Source organism: Ceratotherium simum, chromosome 16 (assembly GCF_057802395.1).
Source record: "Ceratotherium simum simum isolate JZ-2026a chromosome 16, ASM5780239v1, whole genome shotgun sequence".
NCBI classification, from domain to species: domain Eukaryota; kingdom Metazoa; phylum Chordata; class Mammalia; order Perissodactyla; family Rhinocerotidae; genus Ceratotherium; species Ceratotherium simum.
Genome location: NC_141915.1, coordinates 56,115,877 through 56,135,902, shown reverse-complemented (window position 1 = coordinate 56,135,902; position 20,026 = coordinate 56,115,877). Strand labels below are relative to the sequence as shown.

Here is a 20,026-nt window from a genome sequence, read left to right as displayed (position 1 = left end):
GGGTAGAAGGTGGTATGGACGGGGGCAGTCCCCGGGAGACACTGGGACCTGTGCCCAAGTCCATGGCCTCGCCTATCCTGGTTGAGACCCCCTGTTCCTGGGCTTTTCTCCTGTTTTCTCCTTTTTTGACTGTCCTTTCCCCTCTGTCTACCCCACAGTCCATCTTTTCACATCTTCTTAATAACTTTATGTACATTTCCAGGGCAACCTCAGCCACAGTCTTGGATTCACCCACTGCCAATAAGCTTACAACTACTAAATTTTACCTCTAGCTTGACCAATACCCCAAATTCTGATCCGTTTACTGAATTGCCTCACAGCTGTGACACAGGTACCTACGAGTCCACAAGTCCAAAACCCCGAAATCGCCACCTGGCTCTCCCTGCAAGTCAGCACCCCTCCTCCTGCAGGTACCATCTCACCCAGGCACCCAGACCAGAGCCAGAACACCCTAGACTAGAAAATCCTTACCCTACCCCCAGCCCCTCTCTCCTCCCTCCCCCTAGTCCCTACCTTTTCCAAACCAGCTGCAATACCCTAGCCAGAGTGAAGGCTTGTCTGATCAGCTGACCTCGTGTGCCTTTAAAATCAAGCCTAGACCCCTGAGCATGATCTGCCAGCTTCTCCAGCCTCCCTTCCTGCCATTCCTGGCATATGCCATGCTCCTCCAGCCCATGTGCAAATACCCTGATGTATTTTCCCAGCCAAGAACACACTCCCTGCCCCAGACAACTCTTATTTCTCCTTCAAGCCTCAGCTCAAACATCACCCACTCTGGGAAATTTTCCCAAAACCCAGGGCTGCACTTACGGGGGGAGGTTTGTATTCCAATAGCACGCTGGACAACCTAGCCCACAGTCTCCATCATAGAGAACTGTCACCATAGATTTACTTGTCTGGCTCTCCCACTAGACTGCCAATGCCTTGAAAACAGGTACCGAATTCTCCCATCTCCACACCCCTCCCACCACCTGCTAAGGCAGTGCCTGGCAAACAGCAGCAGCTCAATGAATCCTTGCTGAATGAATGAATGAATGAATGCACACATTCATTCATCACTGATCCCAATGATACCTTAATCAGGGGTTGTCAACCCAGGATCTGTACCAGAAACACCTGGAGCTTTTAAAACCATGAATGTCCAGGCTCCACCCCAGACCTATTGAATCAAAACTTCTGGAGGTGGCGTAGCAGTCAAGTGCGCGCACTCCGCTGCTGGCAGCCCGGGTTCAGATCCCAGGTGCTCACCGATGCACTGCTTGTCAGGCCATGCTGTGGTGGTGTCCCATATAAAGTAGAGGAAGATGGGCACAGATGTTAGCCCAGGGCCAGTCTTTCTCAGCAAAAACAGGAGAATTGGCAGATGTTAGCTCAGGGCTGATCTTCCTCACACACACACAAAAAATACTTCTGGAGGTGAGGCCTACCCCAGGTTGAATCTAACACACAGATCCCCAACTCGGGGGTCCTAAGAAAAAGAACGGCAGCACCTGCGGGAGGAGTGAGTCTCCCAGGGGCCACCTGAGGAGCACCAATGTGAGCTTCCACCAGGAAAAGTTCCTGAGCAAGAGGAGCGAAGCCCTAGACCTGGGCACCAAGAAAGAGACTTGGAGTTATCTACTGAGTCCTGACCCAGGGTGGCTGAGCTGGGGACACTGGGCTGCCTTGGCTCATTGTCCTCCCCCTTCCACTTCCATCATTCGCACATCTGCCTTGCCCGGGGTCCTGCCCTGGCTTTGTCCACTGATGTTCTGGATTTCTTCTTCCCCGCCTGTCTCCATACCCACCCCTCCCCTTAGCAGCCTCGCCCCTCGCAGGACACACATCTCCACAACTAGAAGGGCTGCTGGACGGGGTAGCATCCACCCTGTGGACCTGCTGGTAGGATGCACGTGAGTGGAGCCCCATGCAGACCTCCTGCCAACTTCCTGGGCCTGAGGGATGAGGACAGCCTCCAGAGCCGGCCTGGCCCAAGACTTCCCAGATCCCTTGCCTAAATCTCACCTAATCCCATCTCTCCATGATGGCTTTGGGGGATTATGAAGATAAGAGCTGCCTCTTCCCAGAGGGGATAACTGGTTATTTCAGCTCAGGAAGAAATGGCCCTCCTGACAGGAGACCCACACCCTAGCATGGGTGACTACTGTACTCCAAAGTACCCATTGCCCTTTGGCAGGGATCCTGGGGCCTCCCTGAAAGGCCGTGGTCCAGGACAAGTGAGTGTCACGTAAGGCTAAGGTCTCTACCATTGCCTCCTTGACTCCTGACATGGAAAGGAAAGCCCTACTTAGCCTTCTCGTGTCTAAGGGGCAGCCCAGAGGGGTGATGCCTGTTCCTCCCAGCCCAGGGAAGAAGAGAACTGGGAAGGCCCACCCGCTGCAAACAGGGGCTAGGGTGAGAAATCAGGGCCTCCTGGGCCTTGCCTCCCCATTGCCCCTTTCTCCCTCAGGCTCAGCTCTCCCAAGCCCCCTCTCCCTCCCTCTCTGCAGGAGGGATGTGAAAGTTCCCAGGATGAACTTGCCTAGGCCAGGCCTCCAGAAATGATAAAGTGAGAAAACCTCTTGGAAGCAGGGAAGGACTGGCCTGTAGAGGCAGTGAGGCTGCATGCCCAAGAGACGGGGACTGGGCAACAGAAAGGAAAGGCCAGACAAATCCCAGGGGGTTGCAGGTCACCTGGGAAGCTGCCTGTTCTGGAATGAGGATCACACTCAGGAAGGCAGGGCAAGGCTAAGGGGAGCAGCCAGAAAGCCAGGGGAGTATCCCTCCTCTGGCCAGGCCTATAGACCTTGGACACTCAGCAATTCCCCTCTGCTTACCCTGTGGCTATCCTGACATCTGCCACCTTATTCCAGGTGCCCCCAAACCCAAGACCTCCTCCTCCCCGGTCTAGCAACTGATTCACTCTTTCTCTTTGCCCCCATGTTCCTAGAACCTGAAGGCTGCTGCTCCCCAGGTGTAGGATGTATGGGCTGCAGGGTGGCAGACGCTCCCGGGGCAGGGCCAGCAGAGGCGGGAGGGGAGCGCAGAGCTGACTGCGTGCGTCTGCCCCCGCATGTTGTGTCTGGCCAGGAGCACTCCAGACTGGTGATTAAAGACAATACAGTGGAGGAAAAATAAGCTATTCTGTAATTACATGCCTCCTGAAGAAAGTGCCTGCCCGCACAAGCTGGCCCCGGGGCGAGGACACAGCCTTCTGGGCCAGCCTTCTCTCCACGGCCCTACCAAACTTATCCAACTGCCACGGCCTCTCACTGACGCTGAATGGCAACACCTCACCCCATCTCCGGCAGGAGGTCCCAGTCATGAGTAAAATTTCTGTTTCCCTCACTGTGCCGTGTTTTTTCCCCCATGTGGTGTGAAGGCCAAAGCTGAGGAACTTAGTGGAAGACCTTCCCACTTTCTGAAGGAAATTCAGGAAGGGGTAGCAAATGAGTGGGCTCTGCCACCTATTTTCAAAGCACAAGTTAGTCTGGGCACCCAGGTGTGCCTGGGCCCCAACAGGGAGACTGTGCAAGGATGGGTATGGTTTGTTTAAGAACCAAGGACCTGAGTCACACACATGCAATCTGAGGTCTGCTTTTCTCGCCTACCAGGGCCAAGAAGGCTGAGGAAAAGCTGTCCTGGCCTTAAGAACCCACGAGTAGTAAGAGAGTCTTCCCGCTTCCCAGATGCTCAGAAACTCCCACCCCACCCCACTGCCAGGCACATCCAGACACGTTTGAGGACGAGGAGTGCTGGCTAAGTGAGGTCTCGACACCATAGGGGAGGCGAGGCCCTGCTTCTCCACTTACAGTGATGCTTTCCAGGTAGAACCAACCCCATCCCCCTGTTTAAACTGCTCAGGCTCAACCAGACCCAACAGAGAGGTACTCGAGGCTCTGGAGAGGCTAGTGGCAAATGCCCATCGTGAGCCGGGCTTCTTCTCCCCATTCCATCATCTGAGGGGGACACTGGCAGGGCATGGCGATTTGGGGGAGCAGCAGGGTGGCGAAAGAACCCTATCCGTTAAATCAAAACTGCAAGGAGTCTGCTACTGAACAGGACCATCGCCGCAGGGCCCGAAGCTAAGCATCGGTGTCAGTCTAAAGAGCCTTTCGGGAGACAACCTGAGCTCTCCTGCGCCACCTCGGTCAGGTTTCTCAGGTGGCCCAGAGCCAGAAGCCCCCAAGCCCCCAACCTCTGTCCCTTCAGGACTCCTCTGAGGTCCTCTCAGCACAGCAGTCCTTTTCCTTCCTACTCCACTTGTTTCGGGAGCAAGCAGAATCAAGGTCCCTGAGGCTCAGGTAGACAGGTTATAAATTTAGACCTTGACCCTCGGCCTTGACAACAGCAGGTAACCATTAATTAAAACTGGCTGGGGCCTGGCTCCTTCGCCAGGTCCCCACCATCACAGCCTTCTTGGCTATGAAGGTGCAGGTGCAGGTGGGGAGGGGACCTGAAGCTGGACTCCACATAATGCCTGAATCACTGAAGCAGAGATTCGGCCACTACACACCAGGGTCTTTTTTAGCAGTCATGATAAATCTCTTCTGAGTTTGGCCAGACACAAATAGACTCTATCTGCAGCCAGGCAAATCAAAGCCTCACGCTTCCTCCTCTTCTGGGCTCAAGCTGACCCTGGCACTTTCACCCATCTTCTTCCTTCTGCAGCACTAAGACCCAAGAAGAAATCACCCGGGCTTGGTTGCCCCTGTCTCAATGACTCATGTGATCCAGCAAAAAAAGCCCCCTTATTGGCCCTGAGGAGGGCTGGCATCCAGGCCCAGAGCTTCCCATCACTTGCGCATGAGACCCGGGTCCCAGCATACCTTGACCAGATGCCCCACTGGGAAACTCGGCTCCAGTCCTGCTCTGGGTGACTCGGGAGCCTGGCTGGCAGCGACCTAGACACACTGGCTTTCCGGCTCCCATTCCCAGGCTCCTTCCACGGTCCTAGCTACCTTGTGATCAGAGCTGCCCCCGGTTTGGCATCCATCTTCAAGACTTGTAGCAACCGCTAACCCAAGCCTCCCGCACAAAGCAGGGAACAAGGCATTTGCAACAGAATGTAAAACCCAAGCTAGCATACTCACTTTGTTGTGCTTGCCCTGATGGGGCATCCATAGCTCTGCCTGCTTAAAGAGCATGGGATAGAGCCTGAGCCACAGGGATCAGCTACAGAACTTCCAACACCGCCCTCAAAAAGAGAGAGAGAGAAAGGCACAGAAAGAGAGAGAGGGAGAAAGAGTGAGAGAAGAGAATAAAGAGGGGAGAGCTAGAGAGCGTGCGAGCCAGGAGCCGGGTGCTGCAGAGAATCCGGTGCAGCAGAGTAGAGCTTCAATCTGCTGATTAATTCAGCCTATTTCCAGTCACGCTGCAGATTTAGGGAGGGAGGAGGAGGCAGCCACAGCCGTGGGAGGGAGGGAGAGGCAAGAGGGAGGGAAGGAGGAGAGAGGAGGTTGAGAGGAGAAAAGTTTGTACGATGCTCTGCCAGATGTCCAGAAGCTTGGCCCACTCATCAGAGAAGGTCACTGAGGGGTGAGCAGAGGGGCGACGTGCAGCCAGGGGTGTATGGACGCACGCATGGGAGGAGAACTATGCAGGAAATGGCTGCTGTTGGCCCAGGGCCCTGAGGGCAACTGCCGGCATCAAGAAGTACCTGGGCTCTCTTCCCAGACTACCTTTCCTTGGCCCCAAGTCACTGGACAAGGTTAGGAACCCCACTGTGGTGAGCCTGCCATCCATGAGAGCTCCCCAAAATCACTCAGAGACTCCTAGCATGGAGCCACGCCAACAATAGCTCTTTCCACATTAGAGCCACAGGAAGGAGGGGAGAGGGGACTTGCGAGTTACTAATAGCAGCACATCCTGAGTGGAGCGGGGAGAACTGGCAATTGAGAAGACTGGAGCAGTGACTTCTAGGAGGCAGAGCAGGGGGCCAGGGAGCTAGTGGAAGAATCCAGCAGAAGAGGGAAGAGCCAAAAGGAAAGGCCTCTGAGGGTTCCAGCGCTTAGGACCCAATACCTTCCCATCAGGTTGGGGCGGGTTCCAATAGCCGCTATTCAATGCGAGGGCAGAGATTGGCCAGCAGCTGGTGAATGTCCAGCCACGTTTAGACACACCTGCCAAAGCACCACTGGGACCAAGAGACGGCCTGCAGACACCTGGGCCTCATCTCTCAGGCGGAAAGAGGAGGCCAGTGACCTGGGGCTCCCGCCTCAGCACCTCCGGAGCATCAGGCAGAGCCTACGCATCACTCTGGGACCCCAAGTCTGACACACAAGAAGCTCTCAGCACTGACCCCCTGGGTGAAGGAGGGGCCAAAGGCCCTGGGAGTGGACAGGAAACTTCTCTAAGTCCAGGCTACCCCTAGGATGGGACTGCAAAACCCCGAGGGAGAGGAAGCAGCCTAACAGGTCCAATAACCCAAGAGCGCAGGCTGGAGCCCGAGCATGTTTCTCCAGGGCGCTGTTTCCTAGACAACACCATCTGAGCCGCAGGGAAGAGAGAGCCTCAGCAAGTTCAAGCTGGCCTCTCCCCTCCCTCTTCTCTAGCACAGCTCCCCGTGGGGCCCGTGCCAAACCCAGGGCAGAATTGGAACAGAAAAGGAGGGGCCAGGCAGTCCAGAGGTTAAGGGCAGGAAGTCCCCATGAGGCAAAGGCCAGGGGGAGGAGGGGTCAGCTTCCGAGCCAGCCACTCTGAGGATGGCTGCCGCCTTAGCAAACTGCCAATTCCCGTTCCCCTGTCCCCTGCTCCCAGGTCACACTTCCCCTTGAGCTTTCTACCAAGGCACTGCTCTGCAGGAACCAAAACTAAGCCAACACTCTCCCTCCTGGGCAACAGGCCCTAGAAAGATCAGCTAACAGGGTCTGACCCAGGTGTCCTGCAGGGCCCTCCATGCAACTCTCTCCCGTCCTGACCCCTTCCTACACTGCCCACGTCAGCAAGTGAAGGCGAGCTCTGCATCTAAGAGGCAGAACCCCAGCCGTCACTGCTACAGCACGCCACCGTGGTTGCAGGACTGGAGACGGGAGAGAAGGCTCCGAGGACACTGAGGACGGGCGGGTCATAAAAAGATGGGGGGCAGGGGGCAGAAAATAAACCAGCAACAGCCAAATCGATCCTGGGCTACTGCCAGGGGATGACAGGCCATCTTACCATCAACCACCACCACGCCAAACCTCCCACTCCTACTCTTCCAGGAAGCCTTCGACTGTTGGAGGTCATGGGGATTATCTTTAGAAGCCTATTTATACAACTCGCATGGTACCTCAGGTAGAAACCCCGTCAGGTTCTGTGACTTAGCTGCGTGTACTATCAATTCCTCCACTAGACTGTAGTGTCTCCAAGCCAGGGGCCACCTCCTCAGTGCCTAGAGTTCTGCCAACCCAAAGGAAGCATTCCATAAATATGGCTGATGATGATGGTGATGATGCTTTCTAGTTCAGGACACACCTATCCAGAAAGAGAAAGAAGAGGATAGAGAAAAATCCTCCAGGAAAATGGCCCCTGCGAGCTTATCCAGCCTGGGCGCTCAAGTGTTCTTCCTCAGGCTTGAGAAGCCAGCCCCCTGGATCACAGAACTTTGTTTCTCCAATTCACTAGCAACTGGTGTTTCAGCAACAGGCTGGAACCAGAGGACAATACTGTCCTCTGTTTTTGGGACATTCAGCCTCACCCAGGCAGGCCACCACATTGCACAACACCATAGCCTCTAGGGTGGTACTCCCTGGAATTGAGCAGTGCACAGCCCTTGCAACTGTATGCAGCAGCCTTGCACCCAGGCTAGGGCAGAGGCAAGTGCAGTTTTCCCTCTGTACCAATCACTGTTGGTATGGACACCTGCAGAGCAGCCAGAGGTGTCTGTGAACAGGACGCTGAACCCATCTGCTTCAGGTCCACAAGCCTGTTCCACAGCTTGTCCAGAGGCATGTGAAGCCTGGAGCTGAATAAATCAGCCATCAGCCAGGAACCACCAGAGGCCCAGTGTGGGGACCCACAGCTCCCTCTCCAAACCTCCCAAGATTTCTTTGGCAGAAAGATCACTATCCATAAGTTCAAGTCAATAAATATTTACTAAGCGTTTGCTACATGCCAGGCTCTATGCTAGGAGCCAGGGACACTGAGATAAAGTGGGATAGACAGATTATTTCAATACAGTATAACAAGTACAATGGTGGAGATACTATGAATATTGACAAGAGTGACCTCTGGAGCAGGGAAGGAGGACTTATCTAGAGAAGGTGATGCCTAACCTGGGTCTTGAAGAAAGAATAGTAGGAGTTTGCCAAGAAAAAGGGTGGGGAGCATTTTAGGGTAAGAGCCTAAATGTAGAATGTGTGTCCCAACTCTGAAGCATTCATAAAGGCCAAGGCAGGGGAGGCTAGGGACGCTGGGCCGATGGGCAGGAACGGGATTATGGAGGGCTCTGTATACCACCCGAAAGGTTTAGGCAGGTGGCACGGAGCCACTGACGACTTTGAAGCAGCTCTGCATTTTGGATAGCTTTCTCTGTCAGCTGAGTGGAGGAAGGAGATCAGAGACAGAGGGACCTGTCAGGAAGGTGTGGCAGAAGTCCAGGCAAGAGACAAAAGGACCTCCTCTATGGCAGTCTTCATCACGGAAGAGGGATACTCTGACGACAACTCTACCTCCAGGCAGAGACAGTGTACCTGGAGGCCCGGCACACCTCCAGCTGATTATGCAGCTGTGTTTGGAGTCTGATTGGGGAGCTCTTCCCTAACCACAGAGAGGGTGCCCAACAGTACTCAACATGGCTCAGCAGGTTGGGGCAGAGCCCCAGCAAAGTGCAAACAAACAAAATTACACAGCCCTGGGCAAGAAGCAGGAGACTGGCTCGGAGCCAACCCAAATCAGAATCCTGCTCCCTCGGGCCGGCCCCACGGCTTAGCAGTTGGGTGCGCGCGCTCCACTGCTGGCGGCCCGGGTTTGGATCCCGGGGCGCCGTTTCTCCGGCCATGCTGAGGCCGCGTCCCACATGCAGCAACTAGAAGGATGTGCAGCTATGACATGCAGCTATCTGCTGGGGCTTTGGGGGAATAAATAAATAAATAAAATTAAAAATAAAAAAAATAATAAATTAAAAAAAAAAAAAAAAAAAGAATCCTGCTCCCATTCAGTTGTGTTAACAGGTCCACCCTTCCTCCTCTATTCACAACTTCCGAGTGTGTGCTTTCCAGCTGAGCAATAGCACCCTCTCAGAGGGGATCACAGATACCCCAAGCCTCAGAGCTGTACCCCTCTCTCACTTATGGTTTAAAGCCCCCAGATGAGGACCTCCCAGGCAAACACAAGTCGGGAGAGTCCAGCAGAGACATACAGACAATACCACAAGGGAAGGGAACGTGGCCTACCGCATGCTTCTCCTTCAGGTCCATGAGCCCAGAGAACTGCAGGCATGCCCAGAGGAACGTGGTCACCCCCAAAAGGAAGGCTCCTCCCCAACATGTACAAACCCCAGTGGCTCTGCCACAGTCACAGCATCTGGGGAAAAAAGAGGAAAGAGATCCAATAAGTCCAGGTTGCTGGAACGGGCTATTGGGAAACACAACAGTACCATCTGAACAACAGAGTGGTGTGTGGAACAGAACTGGCCCCACTGACCACCAGGGCCCTGGCCGGCCCTGTGCTAGCGGCAGTCAGCTTTGGACGAATTCCACTCTCTGAGGCCAGGAGGGAGAGGGCTACGGAAGGGGTGCTGGAGGGCTGCAAGCTTTCCTCTTTTAACTCTAACATTCAGAGGCACATGTTTTGTTCCACACATACTCTTTAACTCACTGATTTCCAGCAGGCAGGAAAAGCCTTGGCTTATCAACCTTTTAAAAAGCAAAGGTTAGCATTAAGGTAAACTGGAATCTAGAGACAACTAGAACAATCAGGAGAGTGGTGGGGAGATGACAGAAAGTAGAGACATGCTCACTCTATTGCTGCCACCAGAAACACGGCATCCATCTATTTCCATTTGCTGGGAAATAGACCCCACATGCCAACACATACATGGCCACAGACAGCCGGGCCTCTGGTGCGGTTTGCCAACAAGGCAGTGCTCAACAGGCAACTGGGCAGATGTCCACAAGGATGGGTGACCCAATCTGACAACAATCTGGAAAATGACGATTGCCTTATCTCCCTACCCAACATCCCCCTCCCCACAAAACTCCTGACCCTAACTCATCCATCTTGGCAGCCAACATGCTTTAATGACTTCAGACCAGGACGTGTTTGGGTAAAGAGTGCCACTGAGTAATCTGGTTTGGTGCCAGGTGACTACTCGTGGAGAAAGCACTAACCTGCTGACTAGGGCAGTTCTTTTTAGGGCCTGCAGCAAAGTCTCATTAAGAAGCCCAGAAGAACTGATCCATAAAAGAGGTATCTAGAAACAACAAAAAAAAAGCTGTGTCTGGAGGACCCTAGCCAGGAGGCCGAGGCTCTGTAGTCACCAGCTCCACTCCAAAATCCCATCTGATTCCTCCCAAGGCAGCAAAAGTGCTGTCCCAGGCCTGTCCCGCCAAGTCTCTCCCTGCCCCTGCCTTTCCAGCCAGGGCTTTGAAGCTGAGCTAGCCCCAAAGGGTCAGAGACAGAGAGTGACGCTGAAGCAGCCTCGCACTGCAGTGACATTTGGTCTTTGGCAGCCAACTGAAACGGGATCCCGAGAGGCCAAATCCACTTCTCCCCAAGGCTGCTCTGATTCAGGCTGCCCAGGGCCTGTTTACGAGTACAGCTCGAGGTCCCCATGACACCCCATCCCAGCAGGGGCTGGATAAGGTAGTCACCACACAGGGAAAGGCACCAGGAGCCACATGGGGATTGTGCTTAACTCTTTCTGCCAACACTACAAGAGTGAAATAACTCTGCGGCCAGCTGGAACCACAGCAGTTCACTGAGGGCAACCAGGAGCAGGACATTTTTCTAAGAGTCTCTGTTTTCCCATCACTCCACAAGTGGGATTCTGGGAGAGAGCTGTCTTTGACTGATCTGAAACCAGCAGCTGTATCCTTAAAGGGCCAGTTCTCCTGGCCCATTGTGAAAAAAAGCACAGGCTTCAAAGCCAAATACCCCCAGGTTCAAATCCTGGCTCCAACACGTATCAAGTGCCAAATGACCTTGGGAAATCACTTGTCTCTCTGAGCCTCAGGGGCTTTGTTCATAGAATGGAAATGACAATACCTACTGCACAGTAGTGCAACAGGAATTATGTAAAATATTACATGCGGAGGCTCTAGTACAGTATTTGGCACGTAGTAAGTCCTAATAAATAGCTGACATTACTATCATCAGCAGACAAGAAATACAAAGGGCCCCCTAGGTCAGGAATGAGAACTCAAAACTAAGGAGAAGAAAAAACTGAAAGGCATGAAGATTGTAAAGAGATAAGTAAAACTGTCTTTATTGGCAAAAAGACCAGAGCATATATGTAGAAAACCCTAAGCAATCTACAAATAACATATTAGAACAAATAAGTGTGCAAGGTTGTAGGATACAAGGTCAAAATACAAATATAAATTAAACTTCTATATGCTATAATGAAATATATTTAAATAAAAAATTTTAGGGGCTGGCCCGGTGGCGCAAGCTGTTAAGTGCGCGCGCTCTGCTGTGGCGGCCCGGGGTTGGCCGGTTCGGATCCCGGGTGCGCACCGACGCACTGTTTGTCAGGCCATGCTGTGGTGGCATCCCACATAAAGTGGAGGAAGATGGGCACGGCTGTTAGCCAAGGGCCAGTCTTCCTCGGCAAAAAAAAAAAAAAAAAAAAAGAGGAGGATTGGCAGATGTTAGCACAGGGCTGATCTCCTCACAAAAAAATAAATAAATAAAATAAAAATTAAAAAAAATTTTAAATATCACTTACAATAGTATGAAAAAAACCTATGAAATACTTAGGGATGACTCTAACAAAAATATATGTAAGATCTGTCACTGCTGAGAGAAATTAGAGAAGACTTAAACAAATGGAGAGATATACCATGTTCATGGATGGGAAGAATTTAATTATTTAATATTTAAATAATTAAATAATATTAATATTTATATCAATACATTTATTAGTATTAATATTAATATATATCCACTAGAATGACTAAAATGAAAAAGACTGACAATACCTAATGCTGGTGAGGATATGAACTCAAAGTGCTGGTGAGAATGTAACATGGTACAACCACTTTGAAAAACATTTTGGCAGTTTCTCATAAAGTTAAGTATACACTTACTATATGACCCAGGAACGAAAACATCTGTCCTCAAAAAGAATTGTTCATAGCAGCTTTATTCAAAATAGCCCAAAACTAGAGACAATCCAATGTCCATTCACAGGTGAACGGATAAACTGGTATATCCATACAAAACAGAATGAAGTACTGATACACACAACAACATAGCTGAATCGCAAATACATTTGCTGAATGAAAGGACCCAGACACAAAAGAGTACTTAATGTATGATTCCATTTACATAAAATTCTGAACAGGCAAAACTAATCCATAGTGACAGTAAGCAGATCAGGAGTTGCCTGGGGCAGGGGGAGGGGTTGACTGCAAAGGGCACAGGGATCCCTTGTTCAATATCCTAATTGTGGGTGGTGGTTACAGGGGTATTCACATTTGTCAAAATTCTTTGAACTATATACTTAAATAGGTCCATTGTATTGTGTGTAAATATTGCCTCAATCGACTTGATTTTAAAAAGTAAGGTGGGATCGGAGATCCAACTAATTCAGCTCAACCAAGCTCTACACTGCCTAGCACATGCAGGATTGGGTGGATATAAAAGACAAGAGACAAAGAAGGAAAAAAACATTTATCAAGTGCCTACTGTGTGTAATAACTGTATATATTTAATAAGTGTAAGGAATGGTCCTGTTTTCAAAGAAGTATAAGATACAGTCCCTTCCCTAGAGGGATTGATAACATAGCCAGTTTGGGGCTATTATGAAAAAAGATAACTAAAATTCAAGTTGGTATTGAATGAGAATTGCAAACAGGTGCCTAGGAGTGAGAAGAGGGAGAGCAACCCAAGCAAGAACTAGAAGTCCCAACAAAGGCACCAAGGAAAAAATGCAGGAGCCTTTTTGAAAGACATGGATCTGACCTGTTTGGTTAGAGCTGAAGGCCTGACTGGGTAAGAGTAAGGAAATGAAGGGCCACGTAGGACAGGGAACCAGGGGCCGAAATGCAGAAGCCCTCGAAGGCCAAAACAAAGAGACCCTGAGGAGTCACTGAAGGTTTCTGAGTGGTCCCAGTATTTTAGGATGGCAGAGAATGGATCATAGCGGGAAGGGAAAAAAATTACAGGCAGAAGAGTTAGAAGAAGATAACAATAATCTTGGTTTGCCATGACAAGTATCTAGACAAAGGTGGCATGGTAGCCATGAAAACAAAGCGATGGAGGCTCCCTGCTGCCAAGCTCAGAACCAGCACTAAAAAGAGCTAAGTGGGTGCCCAAGGTTCAGGTTGAGGGTGAGGTAAGGAGCTGGCTGTCCTTCTTATCCTTTCTAATACAACCTTCATTAGCTGTGCTTGCACTCTAGCCACATCCAACACACCAAAAACACAATTTGGTGGACTTGTATTCAGTTGAATAGCTGTGCCCAAAGGGTAGTCATTGATGGACTGATGTTCAGCTGGAGGGAGGTTTTTAATATCAAGCCTCAGGGTTCTATCCTTGGTGGTGTCATAGTCAATACTTTTATCAATGACTTGGGTGAGGAAACAGATGGTATGCTAATCAAATTCTTGGATAGTATAAACCTGGAAAGGAGATCAAAGTCAAGATCCAAGAAGATTTCAATAGGCTGTAATGATGGGCCAAATCTAATAGGTTCAATTTAACTGAAACAGATTCAATAGTAAGTCCTGTGCTTAGGTTCAAAAGCTACTGTATAAAACTACTATAAATGGCTTAGTTAGATGCAATTTTAATGCAAGTGACATGGCCGCCCAATGTTCATTCACATTTTGGATGCATTAACAGACATGCCATGTCTCCAAAAAGAGAGAGGTAAGTCTGATTCCTGTACACGTCAGAGCACATCTGGAATATTTTGTTCATTGGTGCATCACACACTTAAAAGGACACTGACAAAAGTGGAAGGCTTCCAGAAAGCAGCAACCAGGCTGGAGAAATTATGACATGAGAGATGGTGGAAAGAAGTGAAGATCCTTTGGTGTAGCCAGTACATCAAAAACACACGGGGTGAGAGCAGGGCTAGAAGGGCATGATGGCTGCCAGGTGCAAGAAGAGCCAGGCTTACTCCGGCAGGTTCCAAAAAACAGGGCCTAGATTAGGGGAAAGAAGCTATAGGGAGGCAGATTGGGACTCCATATGAGCAATATCTTTTACATAATTAGAACTGTATAAAACAAACGGAATAGGCTGCCCTGAGAGGCAATGAGCTCCCATCACTAGTGGGATCCAGGAAGAGGCTGGGAAATTATGGAGATAATAAATACATCAGGTAGCAAATAAGAAAGAGATGACTTGGTGTGGTCTCTTCTAGCCCTCAGAGACTATGAAATCAAGAAATCCAGTAGCTTTTACATATGAAAAGATGTTCAACTCCACTCATAAGCGACATTCAAATTAGACTACCCCAAGAGAAAGTTGGAAGACTTTCCCCACCTGACTTTAAGGTTTATAAAGCTTCAGTAATCAAGGTAGTGTGGTATTGGCCTGCTAATACAGGGTCTAGAAACAGATCCAGACATATATGGTCAATTGATTTTCAAGAAAGGTGCGAAGACAATTCAGTGAAGAAAAGATAGTATTTTCAACAAATTGAGCTGGAACAATTGAGGATTCAGACGCCAAAAAAAAAAAAAAAAAAGAACGTGGAAATACAGCTTGTACCACATATAAAAATTAAACTATAAAACTGCTAGAAGAGGGGCTGGCCTGGTGGCACAGCGATTAAGCTCACACAGCGTTTAAGCTCACATGCTCCACTTCAGCAGCCCGGGGTTCACAGGTTCGGATCCCAGGTGCAGACCAACGCACCACTTGTCAAGCCATGCTGTGGCGGCATCCCATATAAAGCAGAGCAAGATGGGCACGGATGTTAGCACAGGGCCGATCTTCCTCAGAAAAAAGAGGAGGACTGGCAACGTATGTTAGCTCAGGCTAATCTTCCTCCCACACAAACACAAAAAAAACCCTAGAAGAAAAGATAGGAGGGCTGGCCCCGTGGCTTAGTGGTTAAGTGCGCGCACTCCGCTGCTGGCGGCCCGGGTTCGGGTCGCTTCTCCGGCCATGCTGAGGCCGCGTCCCACATACAGCAACTAGAAGGATGTGCAGCTATAACATACAACTATCTACTGGGGCTTTGGGGGGAAAAAAAAAAAAGATAGGAAAAAATCTTTGTGACTTTGGGTTAGATTTCTTAGATTCAACACCAAAAGCATAACTCACAAAAGAAGAAATTAATAAACTGGAACTGAGGTCCTGGGGACAGGAGTGGGTGGGAGAATTTTCACTGTATATACTTTGTGTCTTTTGGTTTTCAAACCATGTGAATGTACTATCAAATATACCTTTAAAAAATCAGGAACCTCTCACTTCTGTGTATATACCCAAAAGAAGTTGAAACAGGGACTCAAACAGACATTTGTACACCCATGCTCATAGCAGCATTATTCACAATAGCCAAAAGGTGGAAGCAACCCAAGTGTCCACCAACAGACGAATGGCTAAACAAAATGCGGTCTGTACTTACAATGGAATATTATTCACCCTTAAAAAGGGGGAAAATTCTGACACATTCTACAACATGGATGAACTTTGAAGACCTTACATTAAGTGAAATAAGCCAATCACAAAAGAACAAATATTGTATGATTCCTCTTATTTGAGGTTCCTAGAGTAGTCAAATTCATAAAGATAGAAAGTAGAAGGCTGGGTGCCAGGGACTGGGGTCAGGGGAGGAATAGGGGGTTACTGTTTAATGGGGACAGAGTTCCAGTTTGGGAAGATGAGGTAGATGGTGGTGGTGGTTGCATAACATTGTGAATGGACTTATGCCACAGAGCTGGTTAAAATGGTAAATTTTATGTTAAGTATATTTTACCACAATAAAAAAAAATCAGCAACTTCTGATTCTGATTTCACAATAAACTCTGCCTTATGTTACTATGCAATATTCCCCCCTTGGGTTCCATGTCAACTTTAGGAATATTTATGCTCTTTTAAACACACCTTTGAGTCTCTCTTCAGTATATATCTTTTCCAAGTGTTTCCCAGTATTTTTCGGTTTACTTCTCTACTAAGGAAGATATCATGAATCTCTTTTTCAAGAAGATCCTGAAATTAAGAAAACTGGGTTCATATAATTACACTAAGATTTCTGGTTTTCCAAAGGCTGCTCTTAAAAGGTCTCCTTCCCTTGGGCACCCCTCACTCCTCCCATCACTTTTGGCCTTCGGAGCCGGTAAAACCCAAAGCAATCAGTGTGAGATGTAGGCCTCATGCTGGGTCTAAATCTGGCTCTGACTCTACCTGCCATGTCATGTGACCCATACTGTTTACTACTGTCTCAGCAGCCACAGGCCAAGCTTATTATTACACAAACCCCTGATCACCAAACCACACATTCTGGCTGGCGGGTCCCTTAGAAGAAAAACATTCCTGCTGCAGCCGTGGCCTACCCTTTAGTTCACCTGTGCTCCTATAAACAAATCCAGGCCTGCTCAGAAACCAGGGTTCAAACAATAGTTCTGAAGGAACCTATCTTTTAGGTAAAGAAAGACTCTCCCGTGAGACAATATTGACACAATAACAAGATAAAAAAATACTGACACACATATACCAGTGGAGAAGTGCCAACCATGAGCTGGAAGCTTCTCATTGAACACCAGGAATGGATCTAAAGGCTGTCTTCCCAACTCGGACTGCTACCGTAGGAGCTCATACTCCACTCACCAGGGGTGAGGTTCAATAAACCCCTGGGTGTAGGTAATGTTTACATTAGCACTCCTCCCTCTCCCTGTAGAAACTGTTTCCCAAGCCCAACATCAAGGAAAGAGCAGTGGGGAGGAACTGAAGGATTTCAACCTTCCTTTCTCATTAGTTCTGCAGGAGTTAAGCTTTCCAAAAGGCTGATTCTCAACACTTGGAGCTGGCAGTCCCTAGCAACTTCTCAAAATAGAAATGTGAAGGACTTTCTGTTTTCTTCCAGCCCTGGCTCTCCCGGTCAATTCTTCTGATGTCCGGTCACCACAAACAAGGGGCGGGGCGAGGGTGGGGGTTCAAGGGCAGTTAACTCTCAATTATTTGGCAACTGATTATCAAAGGGGTGGTTTATACTTCACCTCCCTGGTCAATGCACTACTCCATTGGATCTGCCAGTATCCCTATTTGAAGTTCTGACAAAAAGAACCAGTGAGCGAGGAAGTGAAAGCTAACATAGCTGCTAAAACAAGACTGGCAGAGTATTTGTGGGTTTTATTTGAACATGCTGCCCCCTGTCCCAGGGTTAATGATAGTCTAGGTTCTGATGTGTTCTGATCTTTACAGTGATTTTCAAACTTTTTTATTCCATGGATCACTTTTATTTGACTCTCTAGATAAACGAACCTATACCATTGTTTAAAAAAATAAATTAAAACTACCTCAGGGCCGGCCCGGTGGCGCAAGCGGTTAAGTGCTTGCGCTGGGCTGCGGCAGCCCGGGGTTTGCCAGCTCAGATCCCGGGCGCACACCGACATACTGCTTGTAGAGCCATGGTGTGGTGGTGTCCCATATAAAAGTAGAGGAAGATGGACACGGGTGTTAGCTCAGGGCCAGTCTTCCTCAGGAAAAAAAGAGGAGGCTTGGCATCGGATGTTAGCTCAGTGCTGATCTTCCTCGCAAAAAAAAAAAAAAAAAACTACCTCAGAATATTAAGATTGGCCTTCCTTTTGCCAAGATTATCATAAAGACATACCACAGTGGTATTTCTTCTTTCTTCAGTGGTTCTCAACCTTTTTCTGCCTCCACAATGTTCTCATACACAACACATTCCCATTAATAACATCTCTAATGACACTACACTGGTTGCCAAAAGACAGAGGAAAAGGCTACCTTGCCCTGACTCCACCCCTTCCTGCCCTCTCAACTGAGAATCACTGTAATCATGTATGCCCCAAAATACAAAGAGAGACCACAAAAAATACTAATGCAAGAAATTAGCCAGTGAACTACCTGCTGGTTACTTAAAATTAAGGAATGCAAGAATGGATTAAGAACCTGGTAGGGTGAGCCTTGGTGGCCTAGTGGTTAAGTTCAGCACACTCTGTTTATTGGCCCAGCCCGGTTCCCAGGCGTGGACCTACACCACTTGTCTGTCAGTGGCCATGCTGTGTTGGCAGCTCACATACAAAAAAAAAAAGAGGAAGATTGGCAGCAGATGTTAGCTCAGGGTAAATCTTCCTCAGCAAAAAAAAAAGAACCTGGTAAACGCTAGATGCCATGCTATATATACCTATCTATAAGGATCCTATATATACACCATCTCATTTATTGTTCACAACCACCCTGCAGGAGGCTTAGAGAAGTTAGGGAACTTCATTTCCTCAGATCACACCTAGGAAACAACTGGCTCTAGTGGATAAAGAACTTAAAAACCTGGACTTCAGAGTTCCAGTCCTGGCTCTAGGTGACCCTGGCCCTGCCCCTTTGCCCCTGTCAACAGTCTCCACATCTGTAAAATAAAAATGTAAAAACTACCCCCTCCCCACTTCCATCTTCTAAGAGTACCCTGGGAATAACTGAACTATGTCACTAAAGCTGAGTCTCCTGCATAAAAGATGAGAAAACTATCATCTCCTCCAATGCCCAAAATCACATTCTAGAAGGAAAAGATTCAGGAGAGCGCGCTCTGCTTTTTTCCCCTGGAGAGACACGAAAACTGGGAAGAGAGGGTGGGATGTAGCGGCACGTGACCAAATCAACGACCATGCCAAAGTGCAGCCTGTGGTTACACACCAATGAAAGAGGAGCAGGGTTTGCCTCGCATCGGGCACCGGGCACCTGTCACCGGGCAGGGGCTCACACCCTGGCACGCGAGGACCGTAAGACTGGACTTGAGGGGTGTGCGGCAGAGGAATGAGGGCACAGCACCGAAATCAGTTTAGAGGATGGCAAGTATTGTATTCGTATGGTTGTTTCTCAGGAGTCTTGAAAGGATTCTAGAAAGACGGAAGGACAACAAAAAGCACGGCACGCTCCAAAGTGCAAGGTCGCTGCTCAGGGTGAGAAGCCCCTCGCCTCCATCCACCTGGGCACGGCGGACACGGTCAGCACGAGGGCCGGGCAGCAGCTGAGAGCGCGCGCAGGAGATACAACGGTCTGAACTGGGGATGGGGACTCACAGAGGTCTATAAATACACTGGACATCAGCGTTGGAAGCCCTCTGGGCCAGGGCCCAGCCACGACAAACCTGGGGCAGGGATTCTTTGTTGGCGGGAGGCTTCGATTTCTGACGCAGGACCCCCAAGGGGCCAAGCCAGGGCCGAGGGCAAGTGTGAGCACCCGGGGTAAGGAAACGGCCAAGAGCTGGAGGCAAGGGCCAGTCCCTTGACTCCCCCTCGAAAGGATCCCCCAAAGCCAATCCCTGAGTGTAGACCCCAGACTCCCCTCGCCTCGACCAAAAATCCAGAGGACGCAGAAGGCGGAGCCCCACTCCCCCTTGCTCCCGGCCACGAGCCTTCTCGTACTTACCGGGGCCCCGGGGCTTGTCTTCCTCTCCCGCGTCCTCTCCCCTCCCAGCCCCCTCCTCAGTTCACGTCCCCTCCTCCAGGGGCTGCAGCCATGTCCGTTACTGGCAACTCTAAAGGGGCTTGCCTCCCTTCTGTGGCAACGAGACGCCGGCAGGCAAGCTAAAGTTCTAAGCGCCGATTGGCTGAAATCCCAGACGAGTGGAAATTTTTGGCTTCTTATTGGCTGCGCGGCGCGCAAGGCTGCAGCTGCAACCGCCCCTCTGGGAGCCTGGCGGAATTAAGTGCCAAGTGATGCCGGCGCGAGACCGTGCAACCAGTGTCTATCCTTGCGCGTAATGCTC

General features: G+C 49.7%; 1 protein-coding gene across 15 annotated transcripts in view; it reads right to left on the bottom strand.

The window, feature by feature from the left end:
• The window catches only part of TMEM94 (transmembrane protein 94), a 35,026-nt gene extending 15,233 nt beyond the window's left edge, over positions 1 to 19,793 (bottom strand). For 6 of the 15 annotated variants that reach the window (XM_087441552.1, XM_087441556.1, XM_087441562.1 and 3 more), the window contains exon 1: positions 5,073 to 5,423. In XM_087441552.1, the coding sequence (XP_087297678.1) occupies positions 5,073 to 5,103 (31 nt within the window). In that variant the 5' untranslated portion in view covers positions 5,104 to 5,423. Of the gene's footprint in view, positions 1 to 5,072; positions 5,425 to 9,353; positions 9,484 to 19,686 lie in introns of those variants that run through there. The other 9 variants (XM_087441557.1, XM_087441558.1, XM_087441560.1 and 6 more) reach the window with 5 other exon arrangements.
• Positions 19,794 to 20,026: the final 233 nt, after the last annotated feature.